This window comes from Furipterus horrens, unplaced genomic scaffold (assembly GCF_987537825.1).
Source record: "Furipterus horrens unplaced genomic scaffold, mFurHor1.1.pri manual_scaffold_2, whole genome shotgun sequence".
NCBI classification, from domain to species: domain Eukaryota; kingdom Metazoa; phylum Chordata; class Mammalia; order Chiroptera; family Furipteridae; genus Furipterus; species Furipterus horrens.
The window spans coordinates 151,701,290-151,718,255 of record NW_028327172.1 but is presented as its reverse complement, the minus strand read 5'-3'; the positions used below and the strand labels follow the sequence as shown (position 1 = coordinate 151,718,255).

Genomic DNA, 16,966 nt, shown 5'->3' with positions numbered 1-16,966 from the left:
CTCAGAAGTCTCCTCTTAAAAGGCCTGCAGTGGACTTAGGACTTAGGCAAACTCACTCCCTCTAGGCTCCAGCACTGGGCAGCAGTTGGAAGGGCACCAGTGGCACACAGTGAGAAATTGAAGTGTCTGCCATCAGGGCGAATGCCGGGGGACAGCTTCCTCTCGGACAAATCTGCAGAGGCCAGGCGGCAGCATTGTCCCCTTTCTGAGCCCTCTCCCACACAGTCACAGAGCAGTGACACCATATCTGAGACACCATCAACCTGGTTCACACGGATTGCCCCACCCTGGCGATTACCTAAGTCCCCACCCCATCCAATTTACGGGTGCACTTTGTGCACTTTTCTACAATAGGCCACATTACTAAGATGGGGAGTCAAAGCAGTGCTACCTAATTCATAGAAACAAACACAGGGGCTGCCAAAATGAAGAGACAAAGAAATATGACCCAAATGAAAGAATAAATCAAAACTGGAAAAATAAACAAAATGGAGATAAGCAATCTATCAGATGCAAAGTCCAAAACACTGGTCATTAGAATACTCAAGGAACTCATTGGGTACTTCAACAGCATGAAAAATTCACAGGGAACCAACTATGGAGTGAAAGGAGCCAAGAATCAAATCAATGATTTGGAACATAAGGAAGAAAAAAACATTCAATCAGAATAGCAAGAAGAAAAAAGAATTAAAAAAAACAAACAAACAAACCAAGAACAAAACAAAGATAGGCTAAGGAACTTCTGGGATAATTTCAAATGTACCAACATTTGAATCATAGAGGTGCCAGGAATGACATGGTATGATTTGTTCTGTATTGAAACCTTTGAGACAGTAAATTTCTGTTGATATTTTTTTCTAAGATATGATATATAATTAAATCACTAAACCAAAATCATCACATAATCTGTTTATTTAAAATTAAAACAAATTTATTGTATTTTTCCATTACCATTTAACCCCCTTTTGCCCCTCTCCACCTGCACTCACCACACTGTTGTCCATGTCCATGAGTCCTTTTTCCTTTTAGCTTGATCCCTCCACCTCCTGACCCTCCTACTCCCCCGTTATCTGTCATCCTGCTCTCTATCTATGAGTCTGTTTTGCTTGTTAGTTCAGTTTGTTCATTAGATTCCACATATGTGTGAAATCATATGGTATTTGCCTTTCTCTGACTGGCTTATTTCACTTAGCATATTGTTCTCCCGGCCCATCCATGCTGTAGCAAAGGGTAAAGTTTTCTTCTTTTTTTTTAATGGCCAAATAGTATTCCATTGTATAAATGTCCCATAGTTGTTTAACTCTCTCATCTACTGATGGGCACCAGGGCTGCTTCCGTACTTGGTGATGGTAGGTAACACTGCACTAAACCAGGATCAGTAGTACATAATCTAATGATTTTTAATACATGAGAAGGTTTACTTTGTTCTTGTAAAATGTAATTCAAGGATGCTAATTATAAATCAAGGTTTAATTGTTCTTCCTTTTTTCTTCCCATAGCACTGCTCAGATTCTTGAGGGGTATCCTGTTCTTTATTACACAAGGTTTGTTCTTTTTGGATACCAATGTTAAAGCACCCTGGTTGGTTTGAGGACAATTCTTAAAATAGTTAGAATTTTAATAACAAATTAAATGGACATTTCTTCTTTTAGATTTAGAGAATTGTTCAAAGCCAAATTGGGATTACTTGGAGAAATGAACGGTGATGATGATCTAATTGCATTGCTCTTACATGTGAGTTTATAATTTTATCTTTTTCTGATTAACATTTGAATTACTAATCATCATCTCAAAAAACTGAGATTGATAAATATACTTATTTTCATTAGCTCATGGAAAAGACAGAAGCTGATTTTACAATGACATTTCAGCAGCTCAGTGAGATTACTCAAAGCCAATTACAGGAGCTCAACATTCCTCAGGTATTAATTTGTGACATTTCTCTTTTTTCTGAATTCCATTTTCTTTTTAACACGTTTATTGAGGTATAATTTATATACAATAAAGCTTCACTCACCTTAAATATACAATTTAGTGATTTTTTATAATTTACAGATTTGTGCAGTTATCACAATTCATTGGAACAGTTCCGTCTTGCTTTAGGTCAATCTCTCTTTTACTCCCAGCCCCAAGCAACTACTGATTTACCTTCTGTCTCTCAAGGTTTTCACTTTCTAGACATTTCCTCTTCACTTAGCATGTTTTGAGGTTCATTCATGTTGTAATCCATATCAGTACAGAGTTCTTTCCTCTTGATTTCTGAGCGGTACTCCATTGTACGGCTGCACCACATTTTGCTGACCCTTTAGCGGCTGATGGACATTTGGGTCATTTCTACTTTTTGGCTGTTGTGAATAAATACTGGCTGTGAACATTTGTGTACAAGTTTTGTGTAAACATGTGTTTCATTTCTCTCGTGTACATTCTAGGAGTGGAATTGCTGGATGGTTTAGTAAATTTATGTTTAATTTTTTAAGAAAACAACAAACTATTTCCAAAATGACTGCACTTAATTCACTTTTAAGGCTATGTCTTGCATTTTAATTTCAATTATAATTCATTAAATATATTATTTATGGACTTAATATGGGTATTGCCAGAGTATTTCTATTTAGAGATTTTAGAAACATAGATCTATTTTGAAAGTCTCAGTCTTGTATATTGCAGTTATTGTTTTTATCATTGTTGAGATTAAAACCTCACCTTATTTTTTTTCAGTGAAGATTACTTCATGACATTCTCTGTGTTATCTTTTCACAATTAAAAAAAAATTCAAACGCATTTATGCACTTATTCAACAAGTATTGAGAGCCCACATTATCGATAGCTTATTCTGGGACAGGAATTGTAGTAAATGCTTTACAAAATAATGAAAATTTATAATTAATATAACAATTATAGCTAACATTTATTGAGTGCTTATTATGTTCTAGGCACTATTCTAAGCATTTTATATGTATAATCTGTGGCATTACATATGCAGAGATACCATTGTGAGTTCCATTTTACTGATAAAGACCCTAAAGCACAGAGAGGTTACTTAACTAGCTGCAGGTCACACAGCTAGTGAAAGTCTGGCTGGATTCAAAAACAGACTTCTTTCCCTAGAGTCCATACTCCTAGTTCCTGAGCTCTGCTACATCCTTCTTGTATGAAAAGGATGGACCACTTCCTCCCTCAGTCCCTTGATCTGGTCAGCCACCAAATGGAAGGCAACCTGGGTTAATTCATAAGGCTGGGAGTTAAAAGAGTCCTGTGGAATTTGGCCTTGGATTTTTCCGTCATTGTTACTGTGTACATACAGGGGGAGGTGTGCTGTAGTGACTGGAGTGAGAGGTCCTGGAGGCAAATTGGGTGCGTCAGATCTGGGTTCCCCTTTGACAGGCCTTGTGATCTACTCGGTTTCTCTAACCCTCATTTGTTTCATTTGTAAGGCAGAGTTAATAGTAATACCTACCTCATAGATGCTCAGTAATTGTTAGCTAGCAGTAGAGATTTCAGATTTCTGTTTTTTTCAGTGATCTCTACATGGGGTTTGAAGGAAGGGGTGTGATGATTGAAACTATACTACCAAGAGGCTTCAGCTCTTAGCTCTTATCTACAATTACTTTCACACAAAAATAGCTGTCAGTGTAGGAAATGAGAATTAAACTAATGTTCTTTGAAAAAGAAGCATAAGTGTTATTGTAAAGGTGCTATGGATCATACTAATTATAAGAAAAATTCTTTTCTCATTTGCATGGATAGCCTTAAATTACATTTCTAGTAGTGATTTGAATAAAGAAGTCTACCTGTTCAGTAGGAAATACAGAAAAGTGTTAACCAATAAGAATCTTTGATGTAATTGAAAAATTATTAATGATTCATCTATCAACTAATTATCATTTAATGTATAGAAAACTGAGACAAGGTAATGTTTAAGTGAGTTGTTCAAGTTTTTGACAGATATCAATAAAATTACAAAGGGTCGGGAATGTTTAATTGAGAAGAGGTCATTACACTTTTAATCATTTCAGTAGTTAAATCCAGTCTTGAATATGAAACCTTTAAATGCCCTGACTTTTAGGTAGAACTAATTGCTTATTCTTTTGTGTTCTCTTATCCTTTGATATTTCTATAATATATATTTTATAAATATGTATATTTATAAAATGACATTGAATTTTTGTTTATGTGCTTTCCTTAAGTGCAGGGACCATGTCTTACTAATTTTTATATCCTTCTCACCTAATAAAGTTCCTAGGAATAGTTGACATTGCATAAATATTTACTTAATGAATCGATAGATGACAAAATATAAGTGAGTTGCAAATTAACTTTTTAAAAGTAAATTATATTAAGGGAGCTCCCTATTTAAAGGAAGACTTTGGGATATACAAGTATTCATGTGTGTGTAATCTCTATTGATAAGAACTTTGTATTTTTTTAATTTCTCTTAAATCATGCCATTACATCGGTGTCCATGAATTAGACTGTAGAGTTGAATGTTATATAAAGAGAAGGAAAATATTATTTCTTTTTAGTATTGCTTCTTGTTGAAATAGTATACTTTAAAAAAACTGGATATAAATTATTAAAGAATGTAATCGAAAGGAATGTGGAATTAAAAGAAACAAAAAATATTAATAGAATAATCACTCTATTGCTGTATTTTCATTTAGCAATTCTGGGCACTGAAGATGATTTCAAAGCATGAACTCTTCCCTGCCTGGGTGTCCCAGTACCTTTTGAGACTGAAGAGGTGAGTTAATTTAATGATTTCCAAAAACGCATGTGATGTATTACTTCAGCATAGTCAATTCATCAGATCCCTTCCTTCCTTTCCATTTGTTACCATTTTCTTGTACTCCCAGGTTCTTTGCACTGGTTGAGGTATCTTAGTAACCCCTCACCCGTGGAGAGGGAGCTCATCCATTTACCTCAACTCTCCAATAGCACAGTTCCCCAGGTTTCTCAGCCCTGAAGCTGGAGAATAGCTCTTCAGGCTTTCCTCCAATGTTTACTTATTGGCACATGTTATACAATTGTAAGAAGTTACTTTGTTTCATAACCTAAAATGAATGAGAAGCAGCAAACATGATGGAGTAAAGGAGTTGTAGGTAGAAGCAGCTGAAAGGAGAGACAAGAAAACCACAGGACATAGGAACAAACATGCCTTCATGGTTTAATGGCCATGGAGGGCTGTTTATAAAGATGACTAAGTAATCAAGAAAAATTCAAAATATTTTCAGAAAACTATATTTAAGATAAGGAAAATTATGTCAACTTAGACTTTATATATATATATATATTTTTTCATTTTTATTTATTGAGAGAGAGATTGATTTGTTTTTCTACTTATTTATGCTTTGGTCAGTTCTGACTGGGAGTTGTACCCCCAACTTTGATGTATTGGGACAATGCTCTACCCAACTGAGCTATCTGGCCAGGGCCCTACACTATTTTTAGACAAAAATATTTTTTAATTTGTAAAAGTAAAAGAAGGTTTGGTTTTATCTAAAATAACTAAACAAGGTAGTATTTTACATATTATTTAATCAACTCAGCATTTTTTATATTCCTTTCAGACACTGATTCATTGTGATTTTAAAATGTTTTTTCTCAATATTTGTCTTGTAAAATAATTCCTACCCTTTTGAAAAAATGATATAATTTTGGGAGACAGTAGATGACTTTGTCTTTTGTTTTATTCATTTTTAGTAACATGAATGATTCAGATTCTGAAAGAAGAAAAAGAATGACAAGTAAGTAATCAATTTTATTTTACAGTATTCCCTCACTTATCACAGGTATTGCGTTCTAGACCCCCCCGCGAAGTAGGAACCTTACATTTTTTTTACACTCTTAAACCTACGTAACTTTAACAAGATACGTATACAGTACCGCAAAATCCTGTGACATAACGAAATATCTGTGATAAATAATTAAAATATAATATTTTAAAAAATCCTGTGATACAGTGAAGCCGCGATAAGTGAACCACGATATAGAGAGGGACTACTGTATTTAAACATTTTGTTTCTATATAAAACATTTATTGATTTTTAGAGAGAGGAAGGGAGAGACAGAGAAAAACAGAGAGAAAAACATTGATTTGTTGTTCCCCTTATTTATGCATTCATTGGTTGCTCCTTGTATGTACCCTGACCAGGGATCGAACCTGCAACCTTGGCATATTGGGATAATGCTCTAACCAACTGAGCTACTCGGCCAGGGCATGAGTTTTTGTTGTTGTTTTTTTTAAACTAGAATTCCAGATGAATAAATTTTACTTGAGACGAAGTGTCACGTGAGCTTTTCTAATTTTACTTTTTGATGCATTTACTTCTAGTCTCTTTTTCTGTATGTATTGATTAGAAGGAAATGTAGTAGTAATCATACAGGGGTATAATTGTAGATCTTATTTCACTAAAAATAAATTAAGCAGTTTTACTTGCTATTTCATTCTTTAAAATGTAACATTTTCAATGGCTTCATAATAGTACTTTTATGAAGGATATATAATGTTTTACTTAAACATTTCCCTATATTTTGTATTTAAGTTGTTTCGGGTTTTCCTTCATAATATGAATAATATTTTTAAGTTTAAATTTGTTTACATAGACTATATTTTTAGAGAATTAGAATACCTGAATCACAGGACACATATTTTTAGATGATTTCTCATATTTTATCAGGTCTTTAAAATCAACTTGAAATGCAATTTATTTGTTCCTTCCGTTCAAGTAACTCAGAACTAACTGTTGAGAATCACAAAATGGTGATTTCTGGAGACTTCTAGAATTTCTCTTATGCTACCCAGTTGATATTTTGGAAGTCTCATCTCAAATAAAGACATTATTTATGGAATTTTTCTAAATGTGCCATTGTTACAAAAAAAAAAAATGTATAAAGAGTTTTGTCTCCAAGTAACTTTTCCTGTGTGCTCTTGGAGCATCAGCATTAAGCAGTCCTCCTGAGTCAGACCTTAATTCTGTGATTGAAGATGTTAAAAGCAGCAACTTTTCTCCTCCCCACTTAGAATAGAGGGCCTACTTGAGATGAATTCACTACTTTCTCCATGCTTTATAAAATGCTTAGCGAATTGAATGTAGTGAGAAAGACAAACTAATGATGAAACACTGAAAAGAAAAACAACATTGCTCATAATGCTCAGTTTTTTCTGCACCATAAGGTAATAAATGCTGCATATTGTTTATAAACAATCAAAATTGACTGGTGCTGATCATTTTTTTTCTCATTTGAACATTCTAGCAAAGTTCTTGAAGATTTTCTAATTTTAGCTGTAACCACACAGCCTGTGTTGACCTCATAATTATGGTTCCAATATGTGCTTTTCCCTCTTCTTTAAGCTGTTAATCCTAGATATGTACTAAAGAACTGGATGGCAGAATCTGCAGTGCAAAAAGCAGAAAGGAATGATTTTTCAGAGGTAAGGTGGTTGACTTTTCTGCATTAATTTTCATTAATTTTAAATATGTCATATTTTAAACACACTGATTTTGTTTGCAGACACACAAAACTAGACCATTGCCAGCACCAGCTTTAGGATTTTCATTGCCTGGTCTGTCTCACTTGTGTGTGTGTGTGTGTGTGTGTGTGTGTGTAAGTAAATCACTTTCTCACATTTTCTAATTTATTTTTTAATGTATTTAAAATTTTAAATATTTGTTTATATCATATAGATCATTATTTGAATATTTGAGGATCTTGTTCTGCTGTGTGTTGTTTATGTTTGGGAATTTTGGAACAAATCTCTGAAATCCAGTGAAGCCTGATTTGAGGGTGCATCCCTTCAGTAGGTACTCATGGCAATAGTACACTGGCCCACTTAAATTAATCTTGACAGCAGTGAAGAGGAATGAACTAGGTCTAAATGCATCAGCATGATAACATTAAGGAAAACAATGTATTACCACTTAATTATGAAAAACATATAAAATCATTTTATATGTTACTTAGAAATATGCACATATATAGTAAAAGAAACAAATAATTAAAGATGACAAACATCAACTTCTAACAGTGGTGACTTTGCAGTAAGAAGGAAATTTGAGTCAGGGAAGGATTCTTGGCTCCAACTATACTGGAAGTGTTTTGTTTCTGAATCTGAATGGAGGCTATGCAAGAGTTCATTATATAATTCTGCATTCCTTCTTCTATGCCTCAGATATTTCATAGTCAATTGTTTAAAAATGCATTGCGTATAATATATGTCTTTAGGAGTGGAATAGCCCTAGTACTTAGGCTGTCACTCTTTTGTCCTGCACCAGAGTAGGCAGTGTTGATGATCATGGCCCTTTCACTCTCAAAAACTGGTCACAGCCTCAGAATCACTGTCGTTACGTATGGGGCATCACTACTTACCGCATCAGAGTTGGCATGAGAGAGGAACTTGCCTATTTCTCATTTGGAACTTGCAGTAATTTTTTAATTTCAGTAGTTTAATTAGCCTGACAACTCTAGGTTTTCATTTTAGAAAATAAAATATTCTTAAATATAATTTTTTTATGGTATTAAGGGAAAACAAAAAGAAGGGAGATAACTCAGTATCTTTAGGTAAAGCAGTCCAAACTGAGGAAACTAAACATTGTTTAATAAACTGTTTTGTTGGCTTGTTTCTCCTTTTATCCCCCTCCCTTTTGTTTCTTCCCTCTTTTCTTCCCTTCCTCAAAATTGTATTTGAATAACGAAGCAGTTCCCACTGTGGGTTGGCAGGTGTGTTTCTAAGTTCCAGTAAAATTCAGACCCACAAGACTATCACAGGCTGCTTTTGGCCCCAGTTGACTCAGAAAGGTACAGGACAGAACCCTGGCTTACGAGAAGGGCAAGGTCAGGTTCCTCATTGGTGGGAGTTCTGGCAGAAGTTCACAGCAGCAAGAAGCACAGGTATGGGGAGACAAGAACCACACTGGGAAGGTGCAGGACAGCCCTGATTTAAAAGCTGAATGTTCCAAATCTTGGCTATTGTAAACAATGATGTAGTGAACATAGGGGTGCATATATTCTTTTGAATTAGTGTTTGGCGTTTCTTTGCATATACTCCCAGAAGTGGAGTCACTAGGTCAAAAGGCAGTTCTATTTTTACTTTTTTGAGGACAGTAGCTGCACCAGTCTGCATTCCCACAAACAGTGAATGAGGATTCCCTTTTCTCCACATCCTGCCAACACTTGTTGTGTGTTGATTTATTGACAATAGCCAAGATTGAGAAGTAGCCTAAGTGCCCATCAGTAGACAAAGGATAAAAAGGCTGTGGTACATTTACACAATGGAGTACTACTTGGCTGTAAAAAAAGAAAATCTTCCTTTTTGCAACAGCATGGATGGACCTGGAGATTATTATGCTGAGTGAAACAAGCCAGTCAGAGAAAGACAAGTACTATATGATTTCACTTATATGTGGAATCTAATGAACAAAATAAACAAACAAAATAGAAATAGACTCATAGATACAGAGAACAGACTGACAGCTTTCATAGGGGTGGGGCTGGAGGGGTTGGGTGAAAAAGATGAAAGGATTAAGCAAAAAAATAAAATAAAAAACCTCATAGACACAGACAACAGCATGATGATTACCAGATGGACAGGGTGGGGGGTAGGGAGAGGTAGAAAATGGTAGAGGGGGATAAGCAGCGATGGAAGGAGACCTGACTTGGAGTGATGGACTCACAATACAAGACACAGGTGATGTATTATAGAATTGTACATTTGAAACCAATATAATTTTATGAACCAATGTCACCCCACTAGATTCAACAAAAATTAAAAAATAAAAAAGCTTTACGTTCCACAGAAACCAGTATCTCTTGGAACAAGGCCATAGGTGTAGTTTCCAATGTCCCCACTAGAGACCTGCCTTAATAGTCACCACAGTAAAGAAAGCCCAAGCATACTATCAGATATTTACAGTTTTCTGAGTCTAGAAGCTAATTTTCAGTCAGAAGCAATGTTGACATACCACCTCATCAGGTTACCAGGCAATAGACCTGGAACGTTGACAAAAGGTTACCTTCTCATCCAGAAAAGGGAAAAGATTTTGTTAAACCATTTATGTGAAACCCTTTACATACACAGCTTGTGTTTACCTTCTTGCTTCAAATGTTTCTGGAGAATCTATTCTCTGTGAGACACTTTAGATAAGTATAAAAATTGATTCTGGGAACTTTTAAACTAATGGGTCTAAAACTGACTAATAAAAGGATGTATATAGAAAGTACTTGGGGAGAAGTGAAGAGGGGCTCTAAGATTGATAACAATGCAGTCTTCCTATTTAAAATATTAGTAATATAGTAATAGACTGTTTGATCTCTTGGTTTTACTTTCTTATAGGTAATCATCTACCTTTTCAATCGGAACTAGGCATTTCCTTAGTAATATCCAAGGAAGTAATAAAACCATTGGAAAAATATTTTAGATTGAGATATAGTTGACATATAACACTATATTAGGTTCAGTTGTACAACATAATGATTCAATATTTGTCCATATTGTGAAATGATCACCACAGTACATCTAGATAATATCTATCACCATACATGGTTACAAAACTCTTTTTTTTCCCCTTGGGATGAAGACTTTTAAGATTTACTCTTAGCAACTTTCAAATATGCGGTATTATTAACTATAGTTATAGTCACCATGCTGCACTTTACGTCCCTATCATTTAATTATTTTATAATTGGATGGAAATATACATTTTGATCCTAGAATTATTGTTTAAGAGGTGTTTTCTTTGATGCTTCAATGTATTACCATGGGGCAAAATTACAAATGAGGGTGGAGGATAAGCTGGAATCCATGCCCTTGCTTTATAAAGATTGCAAATTATTCACATTGTTTTAGTTTTGTAAATGTTTTAGAAAATTATAATCCTCTTACTGCTGTGAATTTTAATATTATCAGGATATATATGTAGTTTTCAAGACACTATAAATATTCACTCTCCTGTTTTAGCATAAAACTAGTACTTGAGGAATTTTCTGTGGAACAGTAGAAATTTTAAGTAACAACTATAGTTGAAGTATTAAAATGTAAAATGTTCAAACATTTTCAAACAAATTTAAAACTTAGGTTGTTTTTTAGAAATTTATAAAATTAATAAGGACCCTGAGGAAGAAAATATGTATTTACATAATTAAATTGTTTACCAGGTCCATCTTCTCCAGCAAGTTCTCCGGCATCCTTTCCAGAAGCATCCTAAAGCTGAGAGAGCAGGCTACTCCTCACCTGCTCCTTCTTGGGCTAGAGATCTCAGAGTTAGCTGCTCATCTTAATTCAGAAAAAATAAATTAAAGAATACTCCTATCATTGAACTCAACATAGAATAATCAATTTGATAAATTCTTAATGATCATCTACATTTTGATGACAATCTGAATTTCATAATAATGATTATGTATAAAAATATTTCTTAACCAAATAAACTGAACCTATTCTGTGAAACATCTTTGTGGTCATTTTTGTTCTAATTAATAACGTCAATGGAATAATAAAGTATTTTTTGTAAATCGTGAGTTATCCTAAATAACTAAAAAAAAATTTTTCTTCCAAAACTGAAGCAAGAAGCAGCAGAAAGCCTGAATAGACTGATAACAACTAGTTAAAATGAAGCAGTAACCAAAAAACTCCCAGCACACAAAAGCCCTGAACTGGATGACTTATAGGTGAATTTTACAAAACATTTAGGGAAGAGCTAACGCCTATTCTTCTCAAACTATTCCAAAAAAATCTAAGAAGTGGGAAGATTCCCAAACTATTCCTGTGAGGTCAGTATTATCTTAATTCCAAAACCAGGTCAAGACACAACAAAGAAAGAAAACTACAGTCTAATATCACTGATGAACATAGATGCTAAAATCCTCAACAAAATATTGGCAAACTGGACCCGGCAACACATTAAAAAGATCATACATCACGATCAAGTGGGATCTATCCCAGGGATGGTATAATATTTGCAAATCAATAAACGTAATACTCCATGTAAACAAAATGAAAGACAAAAATTATATGGTCATATCAATAAATGCTGAAAAAGCATTAATAAAGTATAGCACCCATTTATGATAAAATTGCTCAGCAAAGTGGAAATAGAGGGAGCATACCTCAACATAGTAAAGGTCATATACAAGGAACCTACAACCAACATCATACTCAATGGGCAAAAGCTAAAAGCTTTCCCCCTAAGATCAGGAACAAGACAGGGGTGTCCACTCTCTCCACTTCTGTTCAGCATAGTTTTGGAAGTTATATAGCCACAGCAATCAGACAAGAAAAATAAAAGACATCCCAATTGGAATGGAGGAAGTAAAACTGTCATTATTTGTAGATGACATGATAGTGTACATAGAAAACCCTATAGACTCCATCAAAAAACCACTCAGCCTAATAAATGAATTTAGCAAAATAGCAGGAAACGAAGTCAATATTCAGAAATCAAAGATATTTCTGTACACCAACAATGAAATATCAGAGATAGAAACTAGAAAAAAAAATCCCATTTAGTATCGCAACAGGAAAAATAAAGTACTTAGGAATAAACTTAACCAAGGAGGTAAAAGACCTGTACTCAGAAAACCACAGAACACTGAAGAAAGAAATTAAGGAAGATACAAGTAAATGGAAGCATATACCGTGTTCATGGATGGGAAGAAATAACATCATTAAAATGTCCATACTACCCAAAGCAATTTAATAATTCAATGCAATCCCTATTAAAATACCAATGATATATTTCACAGATCTAGAACAAATATTTCAAAAATTTATATGGAACCAAAAACGACCCTGAATAGCCTCAGAAATCTTGAGAAAGAACAAGAAAGTAGGAAAAATCACAATAACATATCAAAATATATTACAAGGCCACTGTAATCAAAACAATCTGGTACTGGCATAAGAACAGACATATAGATCAATGGAACAGAATAGAGAGCCCAGAAATAAACCCAGGTCTCTATGGTTAATTAATATTTGACAAAGGGGGCAGGAACATAAAATGGAGTAAAAATGGCCTCTTTAACAAATGATTTTGGGAGAACTGGACAGGGACATGCAAAAAAATGAAACTAGACCACCAGCTTACACCATACACCAGAATAAACTCAAGATGGATAAAAGACTTAAATATAAGTCACAACACCACAGAAGTCCTAGAGGAAAACATAGGCAGTAAAATGTCAGATAGCCCACACAGCAGTATTTTTGCCCATACATCTCCTAGGGCAAGGGAAATAAAGGAGAGAATAAATAAATGGGACTGCATAAAACTAAAAAGTTTCTGCTCAGCAAAAGAAAACATCAGCAAAATGAAAAGGGAACCAACTCTACGGAAAAACATTTGCCAATGATACCTTGGACAAGGGTTTGATCTCCAAAAAAGAACTTATATGACTCAGCACCAGGAAGACAGACAATCCAATTAAAAAATAAGCAATGGACCTGATGAGACAGTTCTCCAAGGAGGACATACAGAGGGACCATTGGCATATGAAAGGATGCAAATTAAAACCACAATGAGATAACACCTCACACCTGTCAGAATGGCCATCTTTAATAAATCAAGGAACAACAAGTGCCTGTGAGGATGTGGAGAAAAGGGAACTCTAGTGCATTGCTGGTAGGAATGCATACTGGTGCAGCCACTATGGAAAATAGTATGGAATTTCCTCAAAAAACTAAGAATGAAACTTGCTTTTCATCCAGCAATTTTACTGCTGGGATTATACCCGAAGAATCCTGAAACACTAATTCAAAAAAACCTATGCACCCCTATGTTCATAGCAGCACAATTTACAATAGCCAAGTGCTGGAAACAGTCTTAAGTGCCCATCAATGAATGAGTGGATCAAAAAACTGCTTCATTTACACAATGGAATACTATGAAGCAGAGAGAAAGAACGCCTACCGTTTGCGACAGCATGGATGGAACTCGAGAGTGCTATGTTAAGTGAAATAAGCCAGGTGGTGAAAGACAAATACCATGTGATCTCACCTAATACAGGAACCTAATGAACAAAGCAAACAAAATAGAACCAGAGGCATGGAAACAAGGGACAGACTGACAGTGACTGGAGGGGAAGGGGGATGGGGAGAAGGGGAGAAAGAAGGGGAAGGGTCTAGTCAAGGAACTAGTATAAATGACCCATGGACATGGACAACAGGGAGGAGACTGACTATGACAGAGAGGGGTGGTGGGCGGGATAGGGAAGAGCAACGGGAGAAAAACGGGACAACTGTATAAGAAAAACAGTAAAAAAAGGAATTAGAAAAAAATAGATTAATTCAAACAAAAAATTTTTGATGTTTTAATTAAGTATGCCTTCAGGCTTGATTTCTTCTCTAAGTTAGGAACAGGTTTGAAGTGACTATTTCGGGGTCCTTACTGAAGCCCATGACCACCACATCTCCCCCTTTCCCTTCCCCAGTGCCCAGGTCCTATTCTCTGAGTACTCTTGATCCAAGTGATGCGTCACCTTGTCTCCTTTGTCAAATTTTAGCTACAAATGATTTGACAAGGAATGATCCTTTACTCACTCCAGGCCAATGAGGTTCTCTTTTAGAGAATTTTCTTCTTGATTTTTCTGAAAATTCTGACAGTTATGGAGGTGAAGGTGTGGAAGATCAATATGACTTTAGAAGGTACAGGATTTTGAAATCTCTTTTCAAAAGATCAAGTATATTACAAAAAGTGTTGACATTACACTAGATTTATACAGAAATTTCTAGAAGTACCATCTTCAGGAAAAAATTGTTTAACTTTTATTAATTTGATGCTTCTGAACACCATAAAATAAATGAACATAAAACTTCATTTTGGTTAACTTGGAAGGTGAGAGACATTTCACTGATGCGGAAATCACAGGAGAGATGTACATTATGCAGATACTATAAATTCTGTGTTAGGTTCATGGTTATGAATGTACTTGAGCAACAGTGAAACATTTTACATTTCTAGTCTGCATACTTCAATATTTTATCTAAAATGACCAAGATGTCACGAAAATAAAGTAGCAAAAATGCACTTGAGGTTAGAAACGATTGTACCTATTACACACACATATCTGTATGTTCCCCTAGGACATGTTGCCTCTTTTCTTCTGCAAAGCTTTCATGAGATCGGACATGAAATCCTGCTCCCCGCCTCCTCCCCCCGCGCTGGGTGGTCCTGGGTTCTCTTGCCTCTTTGGGGGAATGGGAGGCCTTTTCGTGACAACGGGGGGTGGCCCCTCGGATTTGGGGAAGAGGGCAGGTGGGAGCGGAGGAGGGGGTGGTAATGGCCCCGAATCCCCCGCAAACGAAGGGGGAGGAGGAGGCACGAAGTCCGGAGGTGCTTCGTTAAAATCCGGTGGTGGCGGCGGCAGCTCTTCCTCCTCCAGAGGTGGGGGTGGCGGGGGCGGTGGCAGAAAGTCGTCGGGTAGGGTCGGAAAGCCCGTGCCCTTAGCCTTGGGGGGTATCACTGGGCTACCACCGGTGTCTGAGGACCGTCGCACGGGAGGGGGCGGTGGCAGGCTGGACTTCGGAGGGTGATGGGCCGTGGGTGGTCCTGGGTCCTGGTTACTAAGTACTGGCTTCTTGTCCTTCAACAAAGCAACAACAGCATTAGTCTTGCCACACAGCCACAGTGGAGATACCTTTCCATTGACACGTGAATTCTCGCTGATGGAGGCAGTGTCTGCCCCGCGGGGAGCCTCAGTCCCTCAGTCCCTAAAACTACCAGGTTGCTCATGAACTCATCTTTACTCTGGGATAGGAGAATGACTCCAGAAGGCCTTTAACATTATTGCCCAGAGCACTCATTTACCTTGTCCCCTGTAAATGGAAGACTGCCCTATTCAAACAGTTGTATATTATATTTAGACTATGTAAGTATCTCCTCAGAATCGCTGTTATCTTTAAAGGAGCTTTAGTGGGATAAGAGTTTAGCTAGTTGAGATGTTGCTTAAAGAATTCAAAGTGGAAGTAAACTGGCTCTCCTGGAATTCCCACTTAAGCCTCGGTTCCCAAGAAAAGCCCCTAGGGTGCCAGGCCTATGCATCTAGAACATTTTTCTTGGTTCAACTTGAGCTGGTTGTGAAGCTCAGTTGGCAGGAGCAGGTGTCGATACAATTATTTTGCCCTTGTACCACACCTCACTGGCAGAGAGGTGGTTAAGGAGCATCCGAAAACCTTCCGCAAATCTCAAATGTCCTACTGTGATTAGCACCAAGAAGGCGGAAGGGAAAAAGAAAACTGGGGTAGTTCTCTCCAGGCTACAGGTAACCTTTGTGCAAACCTCAGCACAAAGGCTGTCTGTCCAGCCTCAGTGCTTCCCTGCTTGTAGGAGAACAAAGATGCCTTTTCCCAGGACTGTGGGCTTCTAGGTTGAAGCCAATTACACGCTTGGCTCCCTCTGACATAGCAGCTTCAGGGGAGGTGGTGGGCGGGTGGCGCAAGAATGTGCATACCTGGTGTATTAAGGATTTACCTTTTCTTAGCTGTGTGAAAGCCAGCTGGCTAATCATAATCATTATTACCTATGTCTCAAGATTATGATGAAATAAAATGAAATAAATGTGAATGGTTCCAAGGAGGAAAATCATGTTGCATGTGCTATTGGTAGAAACCAGAACACCAAACTTTGCCAAAGCCTAACAAAAGCGTAATTCTTCTGCCAACAGTAAAATAGAATAGATAATAATAAATTATATTTATATAATGCAACTTCCTCAGAAATTTTAAGCAGCCAAATTGAATTCCCCTCTTTTAGTGAAAGTTATCATTGCAATTTACATCTTATGAGGCTTTCATTTTGTTCTTCTTTGCCTAATAACCTCTTTCCACTAAAGAGTCCATTTAAAAGTTTTTTTTTTTCCCCTATGAAAGTGACTTATGATAGAGTTTCTGTTTTATTTAGTTTATCTGCTGGGTTATTGGTGTTCACACGTAGTTAAGTGATTTCTATTCTGGGATCCTTTTCATCACTTTCTG

At 36.3% G+C, this 16,966-nt stretch overlaps 2 protein-coding genes across 2 annotated transcripts in view; one reads left to right on the top strand and one right to left on the bottom strand.

The window, feature by feature from the left end:
• LOC150019732 (uncharacterized) overlaps nt 1-11,443 on the top strand; it is a 39,901-nt gene extending 28,458 nt beyond the window's left edge. Inside the window, exons 13-19 of the mRNA XM_090266627.1 lie at nt 1,500-1,544; nt 1,653-1,734; nt 1,830-1,922; nt 4,662-4,741; nt 5,701-5,744; nt 7,353-7,432; nt 11,152-11,443. Coding sequence (XP_090122753.1) covers nt 1,500-1,544; nt 1,653-1,734; nt 1,830-1,922; nt 4,662-4,741; nt 5,701-5,744; nt 7,353-7,432; nt 11,152-11,274 — 547 coding nt within the window. The 3' untranslated portion in view covers nt 11,275-11,443. The remainder of the gene's footprint in view (nt 1-1,499; nt 1,545-1,652; nt 1,735-1,829; nt 1,923-4,661; nt 4,742-5,700; nt 5,745-7,352; nt 7,433-11,151) is intronic.
• Nucleotides 11,444-14,290: 2,847 nt separating this feature from the next.
• Nucleotides 14,291-16,966, bottom strand: part of APBB1IP (amyloid beta precursor protein binding family B member 1 interacting protein) — a 102,964-nt gene continuing 100,288 nt past the window's right edge. The window contains exon 14 of the mRNA XM_090268048.1: nt 14,291-15,576. Within this exon, the coding sequence (XP_090124174.1) occupies nt 15,073-15,576 (504 nt within the window). The 3' untranslated portion in view covers nt 14,291-15,072. The remainder of the gene's footprint in view (nt 15,577-16,966) is intronic.